The 18,912-nt window shown below is 50.0% G+C and overlaps 6 protein-coding genes across 6 annotated transcripts in view; 3 read left to right on the forward strand and 3 right to left on the reverse strand.

Annotated features, from left to right (window-relative positions):
* Positions 1–1,946: 1,946 nt before the first annotated feature.
* Positions 1,947–3,688, reverse strand: VOLCADRAFT_104760 (uncharacterized protein; the record flags this gene model as incomplete). The annotated part of the gene is made up of 3 exons (XM_002950576.1): positions 1,947–2,575; positions 2,793–3,035; positions 3,634–3,688. The coding sequence occupies 3 exons, from the start codon at positions 3,686–3,688 to the stop codon at positions 1,947–1,949; spliced, it is 927 nt and encodes a 308-aa protein (XP_002950622.1).
* A 1,990-nt stretch (positions 3,689–5,678) lies between these two features.
* On the reverse strand, positions 5,679–8,136 carry vmp23 (metalloproteinase, extracellular matrix glycoprotein VMP23; the record flags this gene model as incomplete). Its single annotated transcript, XM_002950577.1, has 4 exons — positions 5,679–5,988; positions 6,166–6,446; positions 6,588–6,955; positions 7,683–8,136. Coding segments are annotated over 4 exons (1,413 nt in total), but the record flags the coding sequence as incomplete, so codon positions are not given.
* A 6,250-nt stretch (positions 8,137–14,386) lies between these two features.
* VOLCADRAFT_60528 (uncharacterized protein) lies at positions 14,387–14,740 on the forward strand (the record flags this gene model as incomplete). Its single annotated transcript, XM_002950469.1, has 1 exon — positions 14,387–14,740. One exon carries the CDS (start codon positions 14,387–14,389, stop codon positions 14,738–14,740), a length of 354 nt encoding a protein of 117 aa, XP_002950515.1.
* A 134-nt stretch (positions 14,741–14,874) lies between these two features.
* Positions 14,875–15,291, forward strand: VOLCADRAFT_45322 (uncharacterized protein; the record flags this gene model as incomplete). The annotated part of the gene is made up of 1 exon (XM_002950470.1): positions 14,875–15,291. A coding segment is annotated over one exon (417 nt), but the record flags the coding sequence as incomplete, so codon positions are not given.
* Positions 15,292–17,350: 2,059 nt separating this feature from the next.
* On the reverse strand, positions 17,351–17,686 carry VOLCADRAFT_90978 (uncharacterized protein; the record flags this gene model as incomplete). The annotated part of the gene is made up of 1 exon (XM_002950578.1): positions 17,351–17,686. The coding sequence occupies one exon, from the start codon at positions 17,684–17,686 to the stop codon at positions 17,351–17,353; it is 336 nt and encodes a 111-aa protein (XP_002950624.1).
* Positions 17,687–18,609: 923 nt separating this feature from the next.
* VOLCADRAFT_104761 (uncharacterized protein) overlaps positions 18,610–18,912 on the forward strand; it is a gene marked incomplete at both ends in the record, with an annotated part of 2,158 nt that continues 1,855 nt past the window's right edge. Inside the window, one exon of the mRNA XM_002950471.1 lies at positions 18,610–18,838. Within this exon, the coding sequence (XP_002950517.1) occupies positions 18,610–18,838 (229 nt within the window). The remainder of the gene's footprint in view (positions 18,839–18,912) is intronic.

An 18,912-nucleotide genomic window follows, 5' to 3' on the forward strand; every position in this document is an offset into this window, starting at 1 on the left:
GGGAGTGCGTTTTGTGAGAGCATTACTCCAACCAGTCTTAGTGCGTCCGCCTTGGGTGATGGTCATGCACTCTTTCCTACATAGCCTTTACCCCAAATATAATCCTATGTGTATTTTTACGTCCCAGGTGGGAGTGCCTTGGTTTGGATTAATCGTTTTACCGCCAGATGTTCAGCGCATTGTGACAGCGTTGGCATACCTTCCCCCAGTGGAAGATGTTGATGACCACCCGTTAGTTCCTAATGCGTGGTGTTGGAATTTGCCATTGTGGGCAAACCCTGTTCTTCCAGAAAAAAAATTGAATGTCCAGTTAGATAACATCCGCCCGGGACTAGAATTTCGTCATCAAGCCCTCCTGGGCTGTAAAGCATTGCATACGTTGGGAGATGTTCTTTGCGCGCGAGAGGCCTTGGATGGAGTTATGAATGCAACGGACCAAGCAGGCCTAGCAATACGCAAGGCTTGGCATCAAATAGTGGATAAATACCTCCAACCGCAAACCCCACTAGCTAAATCCCTGTGCACCTATCGTAAATGGCAGGAATGTATGGATGCTATTGCCGCTCTTCTAGATGATATTCCAGCGAATTGGAGACAGGCGGCTAGTCTTTTGTTGCCGCTGAGTGTAGAATCTAGGGAAGCGATGGTGCCCCCTATTGAGTCGGTTACTCCAACCCTAGTGTCGAGGCTTGGTTGGAGATGGGGTGTAGGGCCTCCAATCCGATTCCAACATTTATCCGTTAAAATAGCGACTAATATGCAACTTTCACCTTTTTCGATGGCTCGCCGTGTGGCCCATACCCTTTTCATCAAAGAGGCGACGGGTTCTTCTGAGATATTGGATGAAGCTATTCTTCTTTTGCAACGGACATTCCATCGTTTATGGTTTCATTTACGGTGGGAAAATGAACAAAAAGAGATTTGGTGGCGTCTTGCGGTTGATGGGGTGCCTATGTTAGGAAATTCCCATCTTAGGATGTCGCGCCCAACGTTATGTGGTTGTGGAGGTTATCCAATAGGTTCAGTGGGAGGTGTATCCCCTCGCTATCATCATTTCTGGGCCTGTCCGGTGGCACAGGCAATAGCAGATCAACTTACTCTTTCAATAGGATTGCCAGTCTCAAGGGAGCAACTTTGGCTTATCCAAGCCCCACAATCAGTGCAACAATGTGTTTGGGATGTTGTGGCTCTTGCTGCGGTGTCAGCCATGGAGCATGGGAGACGTTATATGGCTGCAAACATAAAAACCAACCCGGCACTGTTACCTGGTCCTTCCCTTACGGAAGAAGCGATTTGTCGAGTTATTGTTGATTTTTGGGGCCGCATTCAGGGTTTCGCAGCTTTAGGAATTCCACGAAAAGGTTGGGAATCCGTTGGCGCACATCACCCCTTTTTGAGGATTATATCTGGCAAATTGATTTGTTCGCGAGAGCGGTTACCGATGAGAGGTTAATTATCTGAGATGATAATCTTTTGGTATATTAGTCTCTACTGCAGTGCACGGCCAGCTGGCCCGATGGCTCTACTCTTCGGGAGTCTGGAGCCCACTGTAACAACCACACACACACGTATCGCTTGGAGTTTATTAAGATGCATTGGCAGGTGCGACATCAAGTTGCAGTGTCATTCCCCATCTCGCATAGATGGATGGATGGATGGATGGATGGATGGATGGATGGATGGATGGATGGATGGATGGATGGATGGATGGATGGATGGATGGATGGATGGATGGATGGATGGATGGATGGATGGATGGATGGATGGATGGATGGATGGATGGATGGATGGATGGATGGATGGATGGATGGATGGATGGGATGGATGGATAGCTAGCTAGTTAGATAAATAGCTCATACATACATACATCGATGGACAGATAGATAGATAGGTAGATAAATAGATAGATAGGTAGATAAATAGATAGATAGTAGATAGATAGATAGTTAGGTAGATAGGTAGATATGTAGATAGATAGATATGTAGATAGATAGATATGTAGATAGATAGATAGATAGGTAGATAGGTAGATAGATAGATAGGTAGATAGATAGGTAGATAGATAGATAGGTAGATAGATAGGTAGATAGATCGATAGGTAGATAGATCGATAGGTAGATAGATAGGTAGATAGATCGATAGATCGATAGATCGATAGATCGATAGATCGATAGATAGATAGATAGATAGATAGATAGATAGATAGATAGATAGATAGATAGATAGATAGATAGATAGATAGATAGATAGATAGATAGATAGATAGATAGATAGATAGATAGGCAGGTCATACATATGGAGCGCATATACAGATGTTTATGGGTGTTCAATGGCTTACAATTATTGATCTTGGTGTAGAAACAAATACCATTTGCGTTGGCCAGCGGACTGGCTACACGTTTGGCGCAGCTCCACTGCGTTCCATCCTGGACGGTGTAGGAATTGAATGCTTTGCAGTCTGATCTGCCCGAGCAAATGCTGGCTCCCCCATTAGCGGTGGTTATTTGACAGTTGATGTCATCGCCATAGTGGTCAGCACCAGGCGAAAGGGTGTAGCCGGGGATGATGGCGCAATCTGCGTTAAGATTTAGCACGCAGTCAGCACAGGCACTGCAGACGCATGCACCAGCAACAATTAACATCAGCAGCAGCCAGCAGCTGCACGCACATGCACATACAGTATAGACCATAACGAACTTGCTGACGGACAGGAAAGCATGCAAGGGTCCCTATCCATTATACCAGTGCAATATAAACAGGCCCTAAAACAAGCTACAGACGTGCTTACTTACTCGTCGTGACCTTGGTGTAAATGCAAGCACCCGATGCCGGAGACGTCGGTGCGGAAGCATACTTCAAGCAGCCGGCCAGGTTCCCTGAGCTGGAATCCACGTACGTGTTAAAGGCCTTGCACCTGCTATCGGTGGTGCACCGACTGGCTGCTGTCTCGGTGGTAATAAGCCCCTCACATGCAAGGTCATCACCCGGATGATCCATATCAATGGCAACAGTGTAGCCCGCGATTGGAGGGCACGCTGCACGTGGGGCGGTATTCATTGCGCACACGGCAGCGGCGGATAATAATTGTACATGCGTTGAGAGGGTCACTGTACTACTTTTTAAAATGCCAACAACAGGATCAGGAGCATGCAGGAGCACTGCTCATGGCTGGACCGACAGGATTTATCAGAGAAAAACGCCTGGATAATAACGTTTTTTTGTCAATTATCGGAAAAACCATTCCTTAAGGGAGGGTAGTACTGCAAGTGCAAAGTCGCAGATTCTGATCCGGGTCGGGGCACCAAATGCAGCTTAGGAAAGGCAGCTCGTATAGTTCAGTGAAATCCGATTCCGCCCCTGGCTGGTTTGCCGCTCTGTGCCACGATTAATTACAACACACGAGACGTGCGCGTAATTGCACCTGGGAAGGTGCCTGCTGAGGGCTGGCTGGCGTGTGGAGCATCGCAACCACGTGCCAGTGGACGAATTCGGGATCTTACTTGTCAACACGGATATGGGCGACCGCGGGTATATGGATACCTACGCGGAAAAAATACTGGCGGGTGGCTAACTGAAGGCTTTCAGTGTATGTATACCGAGAGTGTACTCGGCCGTGGTACGGCGGGGCCTTACCGGTGTGGGGGAAGTGCAAGTCGCAGAGAGCGCGACGGAAAGAGTAATTAGCCATCGATAATAAATGCCGCATTGCTGCTCCCACTCTGGGAACCAGCTTCCCTTCGTTTCCCGGGAATCCCTTCATCTAGTGGTCGTTTCGTGCTCATTCGTGCTCATTTGATAACGAAGGGCTGAGGGGCCTTCAGAGCATATCGACGGAGTTCGGCTGAAATGGCCACTTAGCATGCAAAAGCCTTGTAATATCGCCATGCCAGGGATTGTTTTAATTACTTATGACTGTATGCATTGTTCCAACGTGAGTTATCATGAATTCCGAGCTCATCCCACAATGAAGGGCTGAGGGTCCTTCAGAAGTAGTTTGGCTGAAGTGGTCGTAATTCACGGATTCCTTTATAGAAGCCTTCTGATATCGTCATGCCAGAATTGGTTTTAGTGAGAACATGACTTAGCATGATCATGCATAGTGTTTTTGGAGCTACGTTCGGCAAAACAAGTACAAACGCGCACAGCATCTGTTTGCAAGCCTGGCTGGCTGTGACGGTATAATAACAGCTAATAACTATGGCCCCTCCAGCTAAAACATATTCCCGTTACCTCTGCGACGGCCGCTCACCAAATTCGAATTTGCGTGGGCGTCCTGTGGACGCAATGATCAGTGCCAGTCTCGTGCATACTATCACATCACCAGACAGCAGTGCGTCCATGGATCCGGAAATCCATACCTGCTATTCTTTGGGGTTTGGTACCTATTTCCAAATGCTGGATTCCATTTTTGCTATATGGGCGGGGACTTTATCTGAGTAAAGCTGGGACCTGCGTCCCTGGTTCATCTGGTCATCCGATTAGGAAGTAATTCATGTTTGGGTTACGGTCATCAGAAGATCACGCTGCCCAGTCGCACTGGGGGGGTTAATAGCTAGTTTATTGGCACGAGGCCCAACTGGATTTTGCTGCGACTACTTAATCAAGCCTGTCTCAATCGGTATCTTTCGATACCACCACAATGTGGTTGCGCCTTAGGACAGCAGCATGTTATTGCGCTGTGGCTGAGTGACCACCCGCAGCGGGAACGAAGGCCTGTGGGAATGAGTGAGGATTGGTCGCAGGAGCGGTGACTGGACAGTGGTCGGCACTAACCAGTATCTTTTTGGAAAAAACAGGATACCCCAAAACATATGGGCCGGCCGCTTTCTGGGCGGTACTGCAGATCCATTACATACCTCGGTAATAGCAGATTCCTGCCCATGGTCGTACAGGCCCAGCTATGCGCTTAATACAGCCCCAGGTAGCATTGTTGACTACATATGAGTTGAACGCTTTGCAGTCGCCGTTGGTGGAACAGGCCGTCGCGACACCCTGCTGGCTAATTACGCTGCACCAAATATCATCCCCTACGTGGTCTCTGTCGACCATGAGTGAATAGCCTGAGAACCTGCTGCAGGCTGCAAGGGATGAAGTATGCATATGGGCAAGTGAGATAGAGGCGTACGTATGTATTTACCAACAATGCTATGTATTTAAGCTATAGCTTAACCAGCCATACCCTTTATTACAATGCTTCTGTTTCGTTTAAGTTGCTCATAAGCATAATCATGTGTACATGTGCATGTGGGCAATGTGAAACATACACCTACTCGGAGCTGGCATATGAATCAAGCCTTTGCTCAATGGCATCGATGTATGCATACATCAGAATCGCCGGAAAGGCCATTCCCAAAACCCTCACAGCCACAATGAGCCACGATAAAAACTGTACTGTATATTTTGTATGTCGGACCTGAGCATGCATGCATGCAACGTGAATCAATAAAATTAAGGAAGCCAGCTAGCTGTCACTAGCCACACACCACACACACACACATGCTGTGCGTGTGTGTGGGTCATGCATGGAAGAAGGAAAGGATGAGACCTGAAGCGATCAACGAAATATGCGAGGGCAGAAGGCTTGCAGATGTTGTGGGGTTCAGTGGTATTCCTGTTCATTCCTGCAGGTATGTGAGCTGCACACCTAGGTCTACTACCGCACTAGCTGGATTCCCACATTACCCTGCACACCTAACCTTCCTATACTTACACGAAATCAGAGTATCAAGCCTGGATAGATAATGGTCTGCTGGTGGCCAGAAACGAGTGCGGAGCTCGCATGAGCCAACAAGCAAAGCAAGGAAGGCAAACTTACCTATTCGTGCAGGAGATGGGGGCGGTGGCCTCAGTGGTGGCGGGCTGGGGGGTGGGGGCCTGGGGGGTGGGGGCCTGGGGGGTGGTGGGGGTGGTGAGCAAGGCGGCTGCGGGCTGGGAGGCAGCTGTCTTGGTGGCGGGGTCGTAGGTGGCGGCGGCCTTGGCGGTGGAGGTCTAAGAGGTGGTGGTGGCGCGGGGGGCTGGGGGGAAGGTGGTGGTGGTGGCACAGGTGGCTGGGGAGAAGGAGGTGGTGGTGGCACAGGTGGCTGGGGGGAAGGAGGTGGTGGTGGCACAGGTGGCTGGGGGGAAGGAGGTGGTGGTGGCACAGGTGGCTGGGGGGAAGGAGGTGACGGTGGCCTTGGCAGTGGAGGTCTAGGAGGTCGCGGGCTCGGGGGCCGCGGGGAAAGGGGTGGAGGTGGCTGGGCTTCCAGGTCGCTGAGGGAAGGGCACTCAAAAGGCGAGTTCTTAAATCGGCAGAGGTGCACCCTCAAGGTGTCCGTATCGACCCATGATCCTCCATACACGACTAGGTTGTAGACATCCAGGTTCAGCTGGGACATGGGGCTGACGGCGTTGATGAACTGGATTTTGCGGTCGCTGTTTACAAAGCGAGGAGCGGGGTAGTCATTATCCTGCATGCAGCAACAGTAAAAAACGCTTAAATAGTTTGCATTGCAGTAGCAAAATATCTCTGCTTGCTTTCGATGCCCAATTGGCAAAACCAAGATATCGCATCCAACATTTCGTGATAGGTATTTGGAGGCACCGCTCACCATCGTGGCATTTACTTCATGAATGTTAACCTTGGAAGCGTATGATTGTCCTAGGCCAGCATCGCCTTCCCTGGCTACTCGGACAGCCATGTACAGGTTCAGAGCTGACTTTGAGTCGTTGTACATACTCAGCCAATCCGGAGTCACCCGCAGGTAGTTGTTGTTGCCAGTCAGGTAGGTGGCAGGCAGTGTAAAGGTCCGAGCTGTGCCTGGAGGCAAGACACTGCTGTTCAGCTGGTCACCTCCGACCGCAGGTGTGGCCCAGCCCATGCGGGAGATCTCCGCAGCGTTGGGGCAGGCATCACCGCGGCCCATGGCTGTCGAGTAGTCGCCGTACTCAATACCGTTCTGCCAAGAGTGCCAGAGACCTGTGCACATGTAACGAGCAGCACATAGAGTACTAGCTGGCGCCACAGTAGAGAACTAGGATGATACAGGTTGGAAGCCGAATCGTAAATAGCTATTAGACTTGTTTACCGATTCTATCATTCGAAGAGAGAGGGACCGTCCCCTTTCTAATATACCAAAGTGCGAATTACATAGGATTTAAATTTTACAGACCTTCGTGCCGCAGCAACGGCATGCATGTATATCGCTTATGGGTTGCCTGCCATGCTAAAGATCAAGGTACTACTTAGCGAACCGCTGCTACCAAAGCCCTACAAGTTTGATTTTAGCACCTTCAAAGTTCAAATGGCTTGCAAGTAGGTTTTAGAAGAAAACAAGCGTTATCGCTAGGGCTGGGAATTACGGTTACGGTTACGGTTACGGTTACGGAATTACGGTTACGGTATTTGCGCATTACCGACGACCACACCTCGAAACATGCCATTTCGTCCCTTGGCGGAGCTACGAGATAGTCTTAAAAAGCTTGAAAGGCTCACGACATGAACCTATGATTAAATTATCACAAAAGACAGCCAAAATTGCTGAATGAGGCGGAAACATTTGAACGGGACTCCAGCAGCCCCCGCTCTTCAGGCGTTAACTTAACACCCAAGTTGCTGTAAGTTGCATGTTTGGGCATTACTGTTTGGTCCAGCATCAATCATCGATAGATATCAATACACTCAGGCAGTCACCCATCACACATACCATAGTTGTGTAGGGCCTCCTGCATTATTGTTGCCCATCTGTACACTCCATTGGCTGATGTCTGCAGGAAGGTCTGTCGGCCCGGCAATATTGCCAGCCCTGACCAGGGGCACACTGGTTGAAGCCCCGGTGGCAGTATGTAGGTGTAGTGGCTGAAGGATGAGAAGGCTGCAGGGCCGATGAGGGGCTTGGTGGCTGCATCCGCCAGAGCCGAGATTGCCCAGCTGGCACAGGTAGTCGTGATAGGTGTCGAACACAGGTGTGTCACACGCACAGCCCGGAAGGCAGTTATGTTGAGGTTGAACCTCCCATAGGAGCACTGTGTGTACTTTTCAGCAAGGCCCCCCTTGCCATCCCCATTTGGGCCCAGGTAGAGGGTCCGGATTTCTTCCACTGTGGTGGTAGCAGGGAAGCCGCAAGCCGGGTAGTCGAGAACCATGACCAGGAGGCGCTGGTAGATGGGTTCATCAGCGCTTAGCAGGGCTGCTGGGGCGAGGGTGATGGTGGTCAGGGTAGTCGAATTGTCGGGTGTGCATTCGCCCGTCGCCCCATTAAAAAGACAGTCCTGTACATACGTGCATTCACCGATTCACACATAAGTAAGCATGTGCTCTGGATGCACCCACGTGGGAACTACTCGTTCAGCATGCGCCGTTGGCTAGTGCATGTCACCAACTACTATGTCCACGGGCACATGCACGTGTAGACTTCAAACACTGGCAGCCGGGATGCAAGCATTGTAGGTGATGAGACTGTGGTATGTGATGAGACCGCAGTGCAGCACAGACAGAGCTGGCATGCATGGATTGCATGACCCAACCCTGTGAACAAGGGCGGGATGAAAAGTAATTGGGGCACGTAACAGGTTATTGGTATTTTGAAACTGGTGATTGCAAAAGTACGGCCTGAAGTTTTCTTTTTCTTTTACATGCGGAACTTTTTTGTTCCCCAAAAGGCGGTCCAGGATAATCGTTGGCTCCAAATTGGTGAAGGCCAGGGTGAACGGAATGAAGGAAGACCTTTGCTGCTGCGCTATTGTTTGCAGCAGCAGCAGCAGAAGCAGCAGAAGCAGAAGCAGAAGCAGAAGCAGAAGCAGCAGAAGCAGCAGAAGCAGAAACAGAAGCAGAAGCAGAAGCAGAAGCAGCAGGTAGCATGTTGAACTCCTGTTACACTCACGCAAAACTACCGCTGCTGTTGCCATGCTCGCCGGCAACTTGCCGGCAACTAGCCTCCTTTGAAAGGAGGCCCCTGCTGCTGACCAGTACGTAGGTTGGCAAGCATAAATGCAATGCAATGCAATGGTCCAGCAATAATCCAAACAACTTGCCCATTATTGGTCCTGCTGCTGGAATAATGTTGGTTCGCCTGCCGTTCCTGTATCAGAACGCAGGGTCTTCACATCATACCTGCATCATGAATAGCTAGCAGCAGCTCTCTGACCGACGTCTGTTTGTGTACCCCCACAACGGCTGTAAACATGCACACGCACGCAAGGATGAATAGCGAGCGAGCGATTCCAAGGGTAATGTGACGCACATGTGATGTATAACAATACATAGATGCAACACATCCAAATGATTGACGTTCATTCTAACAAAGTACATAAACCCGCGTGCTGCCATCGCCAGCTCTCTTTCCTTTCCTGCTGTGTACAGCACCTTTGACACTACTGGTTTGGCGCTCGCTGTAGTACCTACTACATTTCGCTCCCCTCATCACACTTCGGCCAGTGGCGATGCACTTCTAAGGGAATCGACGCGCACACGTTACAATACACTCACCAGCTCCACCACAGCACCAGGTGAAACGGGGATACCCCTTGAGTCCCTTCCGGGTGGTATGTAACCGCCACTGAGCGGTATCAGTGCTCCTTCGCTATCACGGATTAGCCACTGCTGAATGTTATCCAAGGTAAGATAAAGAAGGTCCCCAACGATCCGCGTTCTGACGACATTCTCTGCGATGAGTCTCCGAGCTCCCACCGCATGCACCACTGCATGCAAGCGCGCACGCGGCACGGCCAATATTGAGATGAACGAAAGCGCAGGGGAAGCATTGATTACTTCAGCATATCCGTGCGCAAGGGCACCGTCATATTGATATGCGCGCGTATGTATTAGGGCCTGTTTCCAGTGCGGATTAAGGGACGGTATTAGCTTTAAATCCGGCGCTGATCCCCGCCATGGAAACTCTGTGGGATTAAGCTGAATCAGCGTAGGAGGGATTAGGAGCTGCGTAAGTCTTAATACATGCACATACAACAGCATGCATGTGCACCACCGGAAAACTCAGGGTTCTTTTAAATAACGCACGTCAAACTACATCAAACTGTTCATTTGCCATGCTGGGCGCTTTCGTTTGCTTCGTCGATCCCTCCAACTCGTCGGCATTTGCGTATTCGCAGCTACAGAAGGAACACCAGCATGCAGGCGCACATGGAAGAAATGACAGTTACAGCTCATTACATATAGCTTTTTGATTTGCGCTCCTGTGCCAAAAAATAGTCAGTTGCTAGCAGGGAGCACGCATGCTGCTGCTGCCCGCTAAGTAATGAGACCCCGCATCCCGTTGTCAGCTTGCAGGAGTTTTCACCATTATAATAATACAATGCCCCACCCAAAACATTCACCGACGAGGATCATGCTCAGCTTCCGTAACACTGCTGCCCGCCGCCCTGCCATACTACTTACCTTCCATAGCACCAGCGAGAGATAGTATGAGAAGCAGGTTGAGCATCATCCTTTATTTTTTAGAGATCGACAAATAAACTTTGTGTGGTTGTTAAAATTAAACTATTGCTTTAGATGCTAGGTCCGGTGGGTTCGCAGCTGCAGTTATACATGAGACCAGTATTTGTCCAGCACATTCCATGTTATTGCTAAACAGTAGAACTTAGTGCCGGTGTAACCTTAAATCGTACCAACAACAAGTTCGCGGTAGCCGTACAGATTTGGAGCTTTCCGATTTTAGGGTTACGACGACTCTGTGGATTCCTGGCATTGAAACGTTTTAAAAGATATATTAGTGCACGCTCGGTCTTCAATGATGCATCTAAATTAAACACCGCATGCGCTACCCAGCAAAACATTTAGCTTCGCAAGGCAGTGAAGAGCACAAAGCTTAAGATGAGGTTTCTCCAAGCCAGTTTACAGAATTACGCGTGGCCCATACGTATGAGTCAGGGACAATGGCATTTCCGTCGAAAACATGACGGCATGGAAGGTGTCCAACAGGTAGCAGCTTCCTGTTGAGATACTGCCTCGAAGCTCCTGTTTAGAGAGTAAGCGGGTCTAAGCGAGTTTAAGGTTTATTTCCTGGTCTCCTCGGTAATCGGCATACGGAAAAGGTTGGCGCATAAGCGGCATTTTCTTTTAATGTTTAGCGTTTGATTTGCTAGTTAGTAAAAAGAGTATACAAGCAACTGGGCTTTTCCCAGCCCTACCAGCAACATTCAAACAGCTCAGCGGGCTTCGGCGGGCGAGGCAGCTACTAGGCTACCTCCCAAGGCACCGCCATATCTTTGCTTGCAGGTATCCATCAGGCCACCGAAACATTGCAATGCATCCCGGCTTTCGGTCTGTCCCGCTCCTCTGAGCTGCTTTCCGAGCAAAGCGGCAACTGTGTCAGACAGCCTGTAAGCGCCGCTATTCATTGGAGAGCTTGTGATATCGTGTATCATAGCATGTTCCATTAATTGTATTTATGCAGGATTCGTGAAATGAAATTGTGCTTAAATTTGTTGGAACCCGCGAAACGTGTCTGTAGCCTTCCTTACCCTCTTTTGGCTGAACCGTCGTTTCCAGGACGCGCTCTCCATGGAAATGTAGAGCTGTGAAAGGCTAGGTGGATCGGATGCAATAGTGATTGCCAGAGCGTTACAAAAGCAACTAACGGCTCAGCTCAGCTACAACTCACTACTCTACAAGCATACCAGACCAAAGATAAACGCTCACTCATTCCTATTTATTGTCGAGTTCGACAGTCGATCAGCGAGTATGGAGGGTGGCTCCACTCTATCCAAAAACCAACTATCACGCAAGCACCAGGCGACAGACTGACCGGACATCATTTTCCTCAACACTCCCACGCGGGCAGTCTGCAAGCCTGTTCGACTATCACACTCCCATAGCCAAACGAAATCGCTTAAACATTGCATGACTCAACGGTTTCGTGATGCAATCAGCGACCATATCGGCTGTACCACAATAACGAAAACAAATTTGTTTTCGGTTTAAACCTCGCTCCCCATCTTGTGGACGGTGTAGGACGTGCTAATATCAACTTGCGAGCTGACCAGGAACTAAGATGAGGCGCCGTTAATCCGCCAGATTTGGTTGGATGCTGGTGGTGAGATGCTGAACCCAACGAATACACTCAGAAATTGGATGGTGTGCATGGATTAGGGTGCCCCTCTCGCAGAGGAGAGCAGGGAAATGCCTCGGGATAGGGGGCCGCTGGTGAAGCTTAACCACCCTGTAACAATATACATTCACACATACATTCATACACACAGCGGTATCTGCTGACACCGTCCAGATTCCCCATCACCCATTCCCTGATCCTCAAGGTTTACACACCACAGACCCACCTCGCAGTCATCCTCCTTGCCGTGGCTGTGCTTGTGATCGTGGTCATGCTTCTCCTGATCCCGGTTCTTCTCTGCCTCCTCCAGCACCTGCATGATGGGTTAACAACCCCAAGTGTTAAAAGTGCACCGGCCCGCAGCGGCAGTGCATAGATCGACATCAACGAGTTGCTGCGCGACGGCAAGCTCATGGATGCCAACGACCCGTCCCAATGGTACGGCAACCAACACCACGTGTGCCGCAATGCACAGCTAAGATGTGCTCTAGCCTAGACCACACACGAACAGAAGGGCCTGCACGGCGGGGGAAGAGCTGCCATGAAATGCTAAAGCAACACCGCAAAGCCTTTTGAAGTGCAAACACAAAGTAATGAATACACCATGCAAATGACTGGCAGGCTGCGCTGCTTTGGGGTTTGAATAAGACACGCTGGTTGCCCAACGCGCACCCAACACAGAAGACACCGCATCAAGGGTACGGAGTCCCGTCTTGCTAGCTGTGCCAGCATCGAGTGGGGCGCTTAAAACACTGTTTTTGTTAATTTGCCATTGTGGGCAAACCCTGTGCTTCCAGAAAAAAGGTTGAATGTCCAGTTAGATAACATCCGCCCGGGACTAGAATTTCGACATCAAGCCCTCCTGGGCTGTAAAGCATTGCATACGTTGGGGGATGTTCTTTGCGCGCGCGAGGCCTTGGATGGAGTTATGAATACAACGGACCAAGCAGGCCTAGCAATACGCAAGGCTTGGCATCAAATAGTGGATCAATACCTCCAACCGCAAACCCCACTAGCTAAATCCCTGTGCACCTATCGTAAATGGCAGGAATGTATGGATGCTATTGGCGCTCTTCTAGATGATATTCCAGCGAATTGGAGACAGGCGGCTAGTCTTTTGTTGCCGCTGAGTGTAGAATCTAGGGAAGCGATGGTGCCCCCTATTGAGTCGGTTAGCCAAACCCTAGTGTCGAGGCTTGGTTGGAGATGGGGTGTAGGGCCTCCAATCCGATTCCAACATTTATCCGTTAAAATAGCGACTAATATGCAACTTGCACCTTTTTCGATGGCTCGCCGTGTGGCCCATACCCTTTTCATCAAAGAGGCGACGGGTTCTTCTGAGATATTGGATGAAGCTATTCTTCTTTTGCAACGGACATTCCATCGTTTATGGTTTCATTCCCTACAAACGCGGAGGGGGGTTAAGAAACTTAGGAGAATGCTTAAGAACGATAAGAATGTCTGAAGAACACGGAGGCGTCGGGTGTGCATTCTTAAACATTCTTACACTGGGATTAAGCGGTTTTATGTAAGTATGTCATATAAGTATGCATCAGCCATGAAAACATTCTGTAATGAATGCCTGATGGAGCTCTTATAGTTCCAGGATAGGTAATATATCACAGTGATTGTGAAACAGTGAACATACCATGAAATTTCATGAAAATCATGATTTTCATCCTGGAATTATAAGAGCTGTTGATGATCATCAACATGTGTCTAGGTCTAGACCTTAGATCTAATAATGCGAGATCGAACAGGTTTAGACCTGTTAGATGGATTAGCGAGTTCATAGATATCTATGGCTACATCGATGGCTACACCGACGTAGCCAATAATTAAATCCCCTATCAATCACCATGAATATCTAGTGGGCCGCACTGCATATACATCAGTGTACACTGATGGAGGGTGTCAAATTGGCGGCCCATCCTTGCATTCTTGGGGAGTCTTGGCAGCTGCAGGATGCAAGAACATGCATCCAGTCAGTTGGATACATCCTACACCCCTTTTCCATATCCTCAAGCCAATGCTTGCAAACATCCCACACCCTGCTGACTGCATCCCCTCATCCTCTGCCATCCTCATCCTTGGTGGGTTGGTGTTGACTCTTCCTGGGTCCACATTTCTATCCTTCTCCTTCCTATCCGTATCATGTGCTCGACCCTCCACTGCATCCTGACTGAGCATTCTGCCACCAAGGGGATAATAATAATTAGCCAGGTGCAGCTGTCAATGAAGGTTTTGGTAAATTCGGTCTCCGGCACCCAAGGGACACCCAAGGGACACCCAAAAGACAGGGAAGCGACACCAAAGGGACATGGAAGGGACACCAAAGGGACATGGAAGAGACACCAACGGGACATGGAAGGGACACCCAATTGGGTGTCCCTTGCAAGGGACACCAAAGGGACACCCAAGGAACGCCCAAGGGGCACCCAAGGGACACCCAAGGGGCACGGGAGGGATACCCAAGGGGCACGGGAGGGATACCCAAGGGGCACGGGAGGGATACCCAAGGGCACCAAAGGGACACGCGGAAGAGACACGCGGAAGCGACACCCAAGGGACACCCAAAAGACAGGGCAGAGACACCAAAGGGACATGGAAGAGACACCAGAGGGACACCAAAGGACACGTGGAAGGGACACCCAAGGGACACCCAAGGGACATGGGAGGTACACTGTAAGGGATAAGCTTCCTCCCCTTTGGGGAGAACCTTCGGTGTCAAAGGCCGTAGGGGTAGCACCGGAGGATACCCTCCTGTACCACCCTGCCACCGGAGGGTACCCTCCTGTACCACCTAGCCACCGGAGGATACCCTCCTGTACCAACCTGCCACCCGAGGGTACCCTCCTGTTCCACCTTGCCACCGGAGGATACCCTCCTGTACCAGCCTGCCACCGGAGGATACCCTCCTGTACCAGCCTGCCACCGGAGGATACCCTCCTGTACCAGCCTGCCACCGGAGGATACCCTCCTGTACCAGCCTGCCACCGGAGGATACCCTCCTGTACCACCCTGCCACCGGAGGATACCCTCCTGTACCACCTTGCCACCGGAGGATACCCTCCTGTACCAACCTGCCACTGGAGGATACCCTCCTGTACCACCTTGCCACCGGAGGGTACCCTCCTGTACCACCTTGCCACCGGAGGATACCCTCCTGTACCAGCCTGCCACCGGAGGATACCCTCCTGTACCACCTTGCCACCGGATGATACCCTCCTGTACCACCCTGCCACCGGAGGATACCCTCCTGTACATTTTGCCACCGGAGGATACCCTCCTGTACCACCTTGCCACCGGAGGATACCCTCCTGTACCACCTTGCCACCGGAGGATACCCTCCTGTACCACCTTGCCACCGGAGGGTACCCCCCTGTACCACCTTGCCACCGGAGGATACACCGACAGTATCCTAGCACGGCAAGAACGTAGTAGGGAATCTCCGGCAAGTAGGCCGAGAGGTAAGCTACCTGGGCGGGGTGCTATGGTGAGGCACTTAAGCATCACGACTACTTGGTATTCAGAGTTCAAGACTCCGCTGCCACCGTCTCAGATTGTTTCGTACGGGTCTATGTATGCTACTGCTTGTCGCTGGGTTGGACTTCTTCCTCCTCAGCGAGGACTCTAAATTCCACGCTTCCGCAAAGCCAGTCGTCCGCGTCCAGGTGAGCGACTGCTACAGTTTCAGTAGCCCCAAACTCTTCTTGTGGGGGCTTGTAGAAAACACATGAGTCTGCCAGCCTCTCCATGGCAAGCAAGGATGCTTCCATTTGGATTCAGCCAAACATGGCAGTGGCCTCGGGGCGCCTCTTGTTTTTCATGCAGCTGCAGCAGCCAGGGATGGTGTTGGGCAGTGGGCTGCAGCAGGTATGTGGCCATGTCAGGCTGCACGCCAGGTTTTTGTACAGGGGCCAGGGCTGACAGCTGACTTGCTGAACAGGTGTTGAGTTGTTTGTCGTACACGCACATATGTTCGTGTACGGCATTTGGCGCAGCTCACAGTATACGCACACGTTTTAGCATAGATAGAGAAATTATGCGTCTTGCGACAGCTCTCAGCATCTTGAGGTGTCGTCTCTTAAAGCATAGGTTTAGTGATTCATTTTAGTTCAAAAGATTCGTAATCTTAGGTTCGAGTCCAGCGTATTACTGAAAGTAAAAAATGTGAATTTGAATTTAAGGTTTTCTGAGATATCTGCGGCTACCCCAGAAAAGGGTGCTTACAAGTAAAATTACAGGTGAGAAAGCAGAGGTCGGTACATGTATCTGAATGGCTTTTTCGTCATGACCACCCCTTAACTTAAGAATCCCACATTTTTAAGGCTTAAGAATGAAGCAGCAAAAAGAATTTCCTGAGAATATGACTTAAGAATGAGTGCCATACTTAGCGAACCTATGGTAAGAACGGTTAAAACCGTCCAAAGAGCAGCTAAGTATGCTTTAGACAAAGAATCAATAAGTTGGCCTAAGAACGTATAAGAACACCCCAAAGAATGGAAGAGAATGCATAAGACTGCTGGGCCCGAAGAATGCTAAAGAATTTGAAAGAACGGTTTTAAGATAAACGGAGGTCATACGAACGTTCTTAGAACGTTCTTAGAACAGTGTAAGAACGTTCTAATGATTATTCAATTTTATCAATTTGGCTGGGCTAAGAACGACTTAAGAACGTTCTTAACCCCCCTCCGCATTCGTAGGGATTTACGGTGGGAAAATGAACAAAAAGAGGTTTGGTGGCGTCTCGCGGTTGATGGGGTGCCTATGTTAGGAAATTCCCATCTTAGGATGTCGCGCCCAACGATATGTGGTTGTGGAGGTTATCCAATAGGTTCAGTGGGAGGTGTATCCCCTCGCTATCATCATTTCTGGGCCTGTCCGGTGGCACAGGCAATAGCAGATCAACTTACTCTTTCAATAGGATTGCCAGTCTCAAGGGAGCAACTTTGGCTTATCCAAGCCCCACAATCAGTGCAACAATGTGTTTGGGATGTTGTGGCTCTTGCTGCGGTGTCAGCCATGGAGCATGGGAGACGTTATATGGCTGCAAACATGAAAACCAACCCGGCACTGTTACCTGGCCCTTCCCTTACGGAAGAAGCAATTTGTCGAGTTATTGTTGACTTTTGGGGCCGCATTCAGGGTTTCGCAGCTTTAGGAATTCCACGGAAAGGTTGGGATTCCGTTGGCGCACATCACCCCTTCTTGAGAATTATATCTGGCAAATTGCTATGCTCGCGAGAGCGGTTACCGATGAGAGGTTAATTATCTGAGGTGATAATCTTTTGGTATATTAGTCTCTACTGCAGTGCACGGCCAGCTGGCCCGATGGCTCTACTCTTCGGGAGTCTGGAGCCCACTGTAACAACCACACACACAGTGTTTCGAAAGCAATGAGCCACCCTCGGACTGGCTGTAGGGCTCTCATTGTTAGCCTGGCCGCAGGGCCTGCCGCTGAGATCCCTGCTGGGAACACCAAAACGTGTAACGGGCAAAATTACACGCCCAGTGCCTACCATTCGGCTCTTTGCTGGGGCCACTGCACCCCAGTGCTGCCCCTCAATGTTGAGCTTGGGCACCACACTGTGCACGTCACGACCGAACACGTGCTCGATAAGCACCTGCGGCCCGATCATAGCAGTACCAGCAGCAGTGCGGGACAAGTTGGGTGTCGGCTTCCTTGAAGCCGGAAAAAGGGCGGGCCCCCCCTGCATCCGTACAGGCCGGTAGCTAGCACGGCACGTGTGACAATTGATGGGTAGTGTCACTCAGTGTTTTTTTTTCGTTTTGAGCCTAATACCCCAGAGTAATAAACTGGGTGTTTCTTGCGGTTACAATTCCTTTTTGTATAGTCGCGNGGGGGGGNTGNGCCCCCCCCAGACCCCCCCCTGACCCCCCCCCGCAAAGGCTGTACGGTGTGCTGTAAGCAACACCTGACGTCTGGAAACATACATGCCTATCCTTGTCTTCTGTATTATCTAATTCTTCTTCTAAATGTTTGGGGCATTGCGTCTGCGGACTTTCTGAGCCCTTTGCTTTGGTCAAGAATGAACGAATGCCCCATTAACCTAAGTTGAATGCAACAGCGGGCCGCCTCATGGTGATATCAAATATTTTATATATAAATAGTGTATAAGCTCCAGATGTTCAGCTTTATCTGTGCAGAAGGCATTTGGGGCGACTTATAGCCGAAGTAATGAACCAGTACGGCCAACACTCTGGGAACCAGCTTCCCTTCGATACCCGGGAATCCCTTCATCTAGTTGTCGTTTCGTGCTCATTCGTGCCCATTTCATAACGAAGGGCTGAGGGGCCTTCAGAGCATATCGACGGAGTTCGGCTGAAATGGCCACTTAGCATGCAAAAGCCTTGTAATATCGCCATGCCAGGGATTGTTTTAATTACTTATGACTGTACAAATACTCCAAACGTAAGGTTTCGTTAAGTCTGCGCTTGTCCCAGAATGAAGGGCTGTAGGGCCCTTCAGAACATACAAATGCACACAGCATCTGTTCGCAAGTCCTGCTTTCTGTTGAAGATGTAATAATAGCTAATAAAGATGGCCCCTTCAGTTAAAACATATCCACGTTACCTCTGCCGCGGTCGACTATATGCGTTGTCGAAATTTGAAATTACGTGTGTGTCCTGCGGACGCAAGTATCATAGCACGTCTCATGCATATAATCACGTCATCACGCATCAGTGCGTCCAGCCTCATGGTGGTAATAATGGCACAGAGCTTTTTGGCCTCGATGCCGTGGCTCCTAACGAGATGATCGCTGGACGCAGTGAGAAGTTGCTGCAATACATTGACAGCTACTATGTATGGTTAAAACTTGCGACGTCCAATATGATGCAGATG

Source organism: Volvox carteri, assembly GCF_000143455.1.
Source record: "Volvox carteri f. nagariensis unplaced genomic scaffold VOLCAscaffold_19, whole genome shotgun sequence".
NCBI lineage: Eukaryota > Viridiplantae > Chlorophyta > Chlorophyceae > Chlamydomonadales > Volvocaceae > Volvox > Volvox carteri.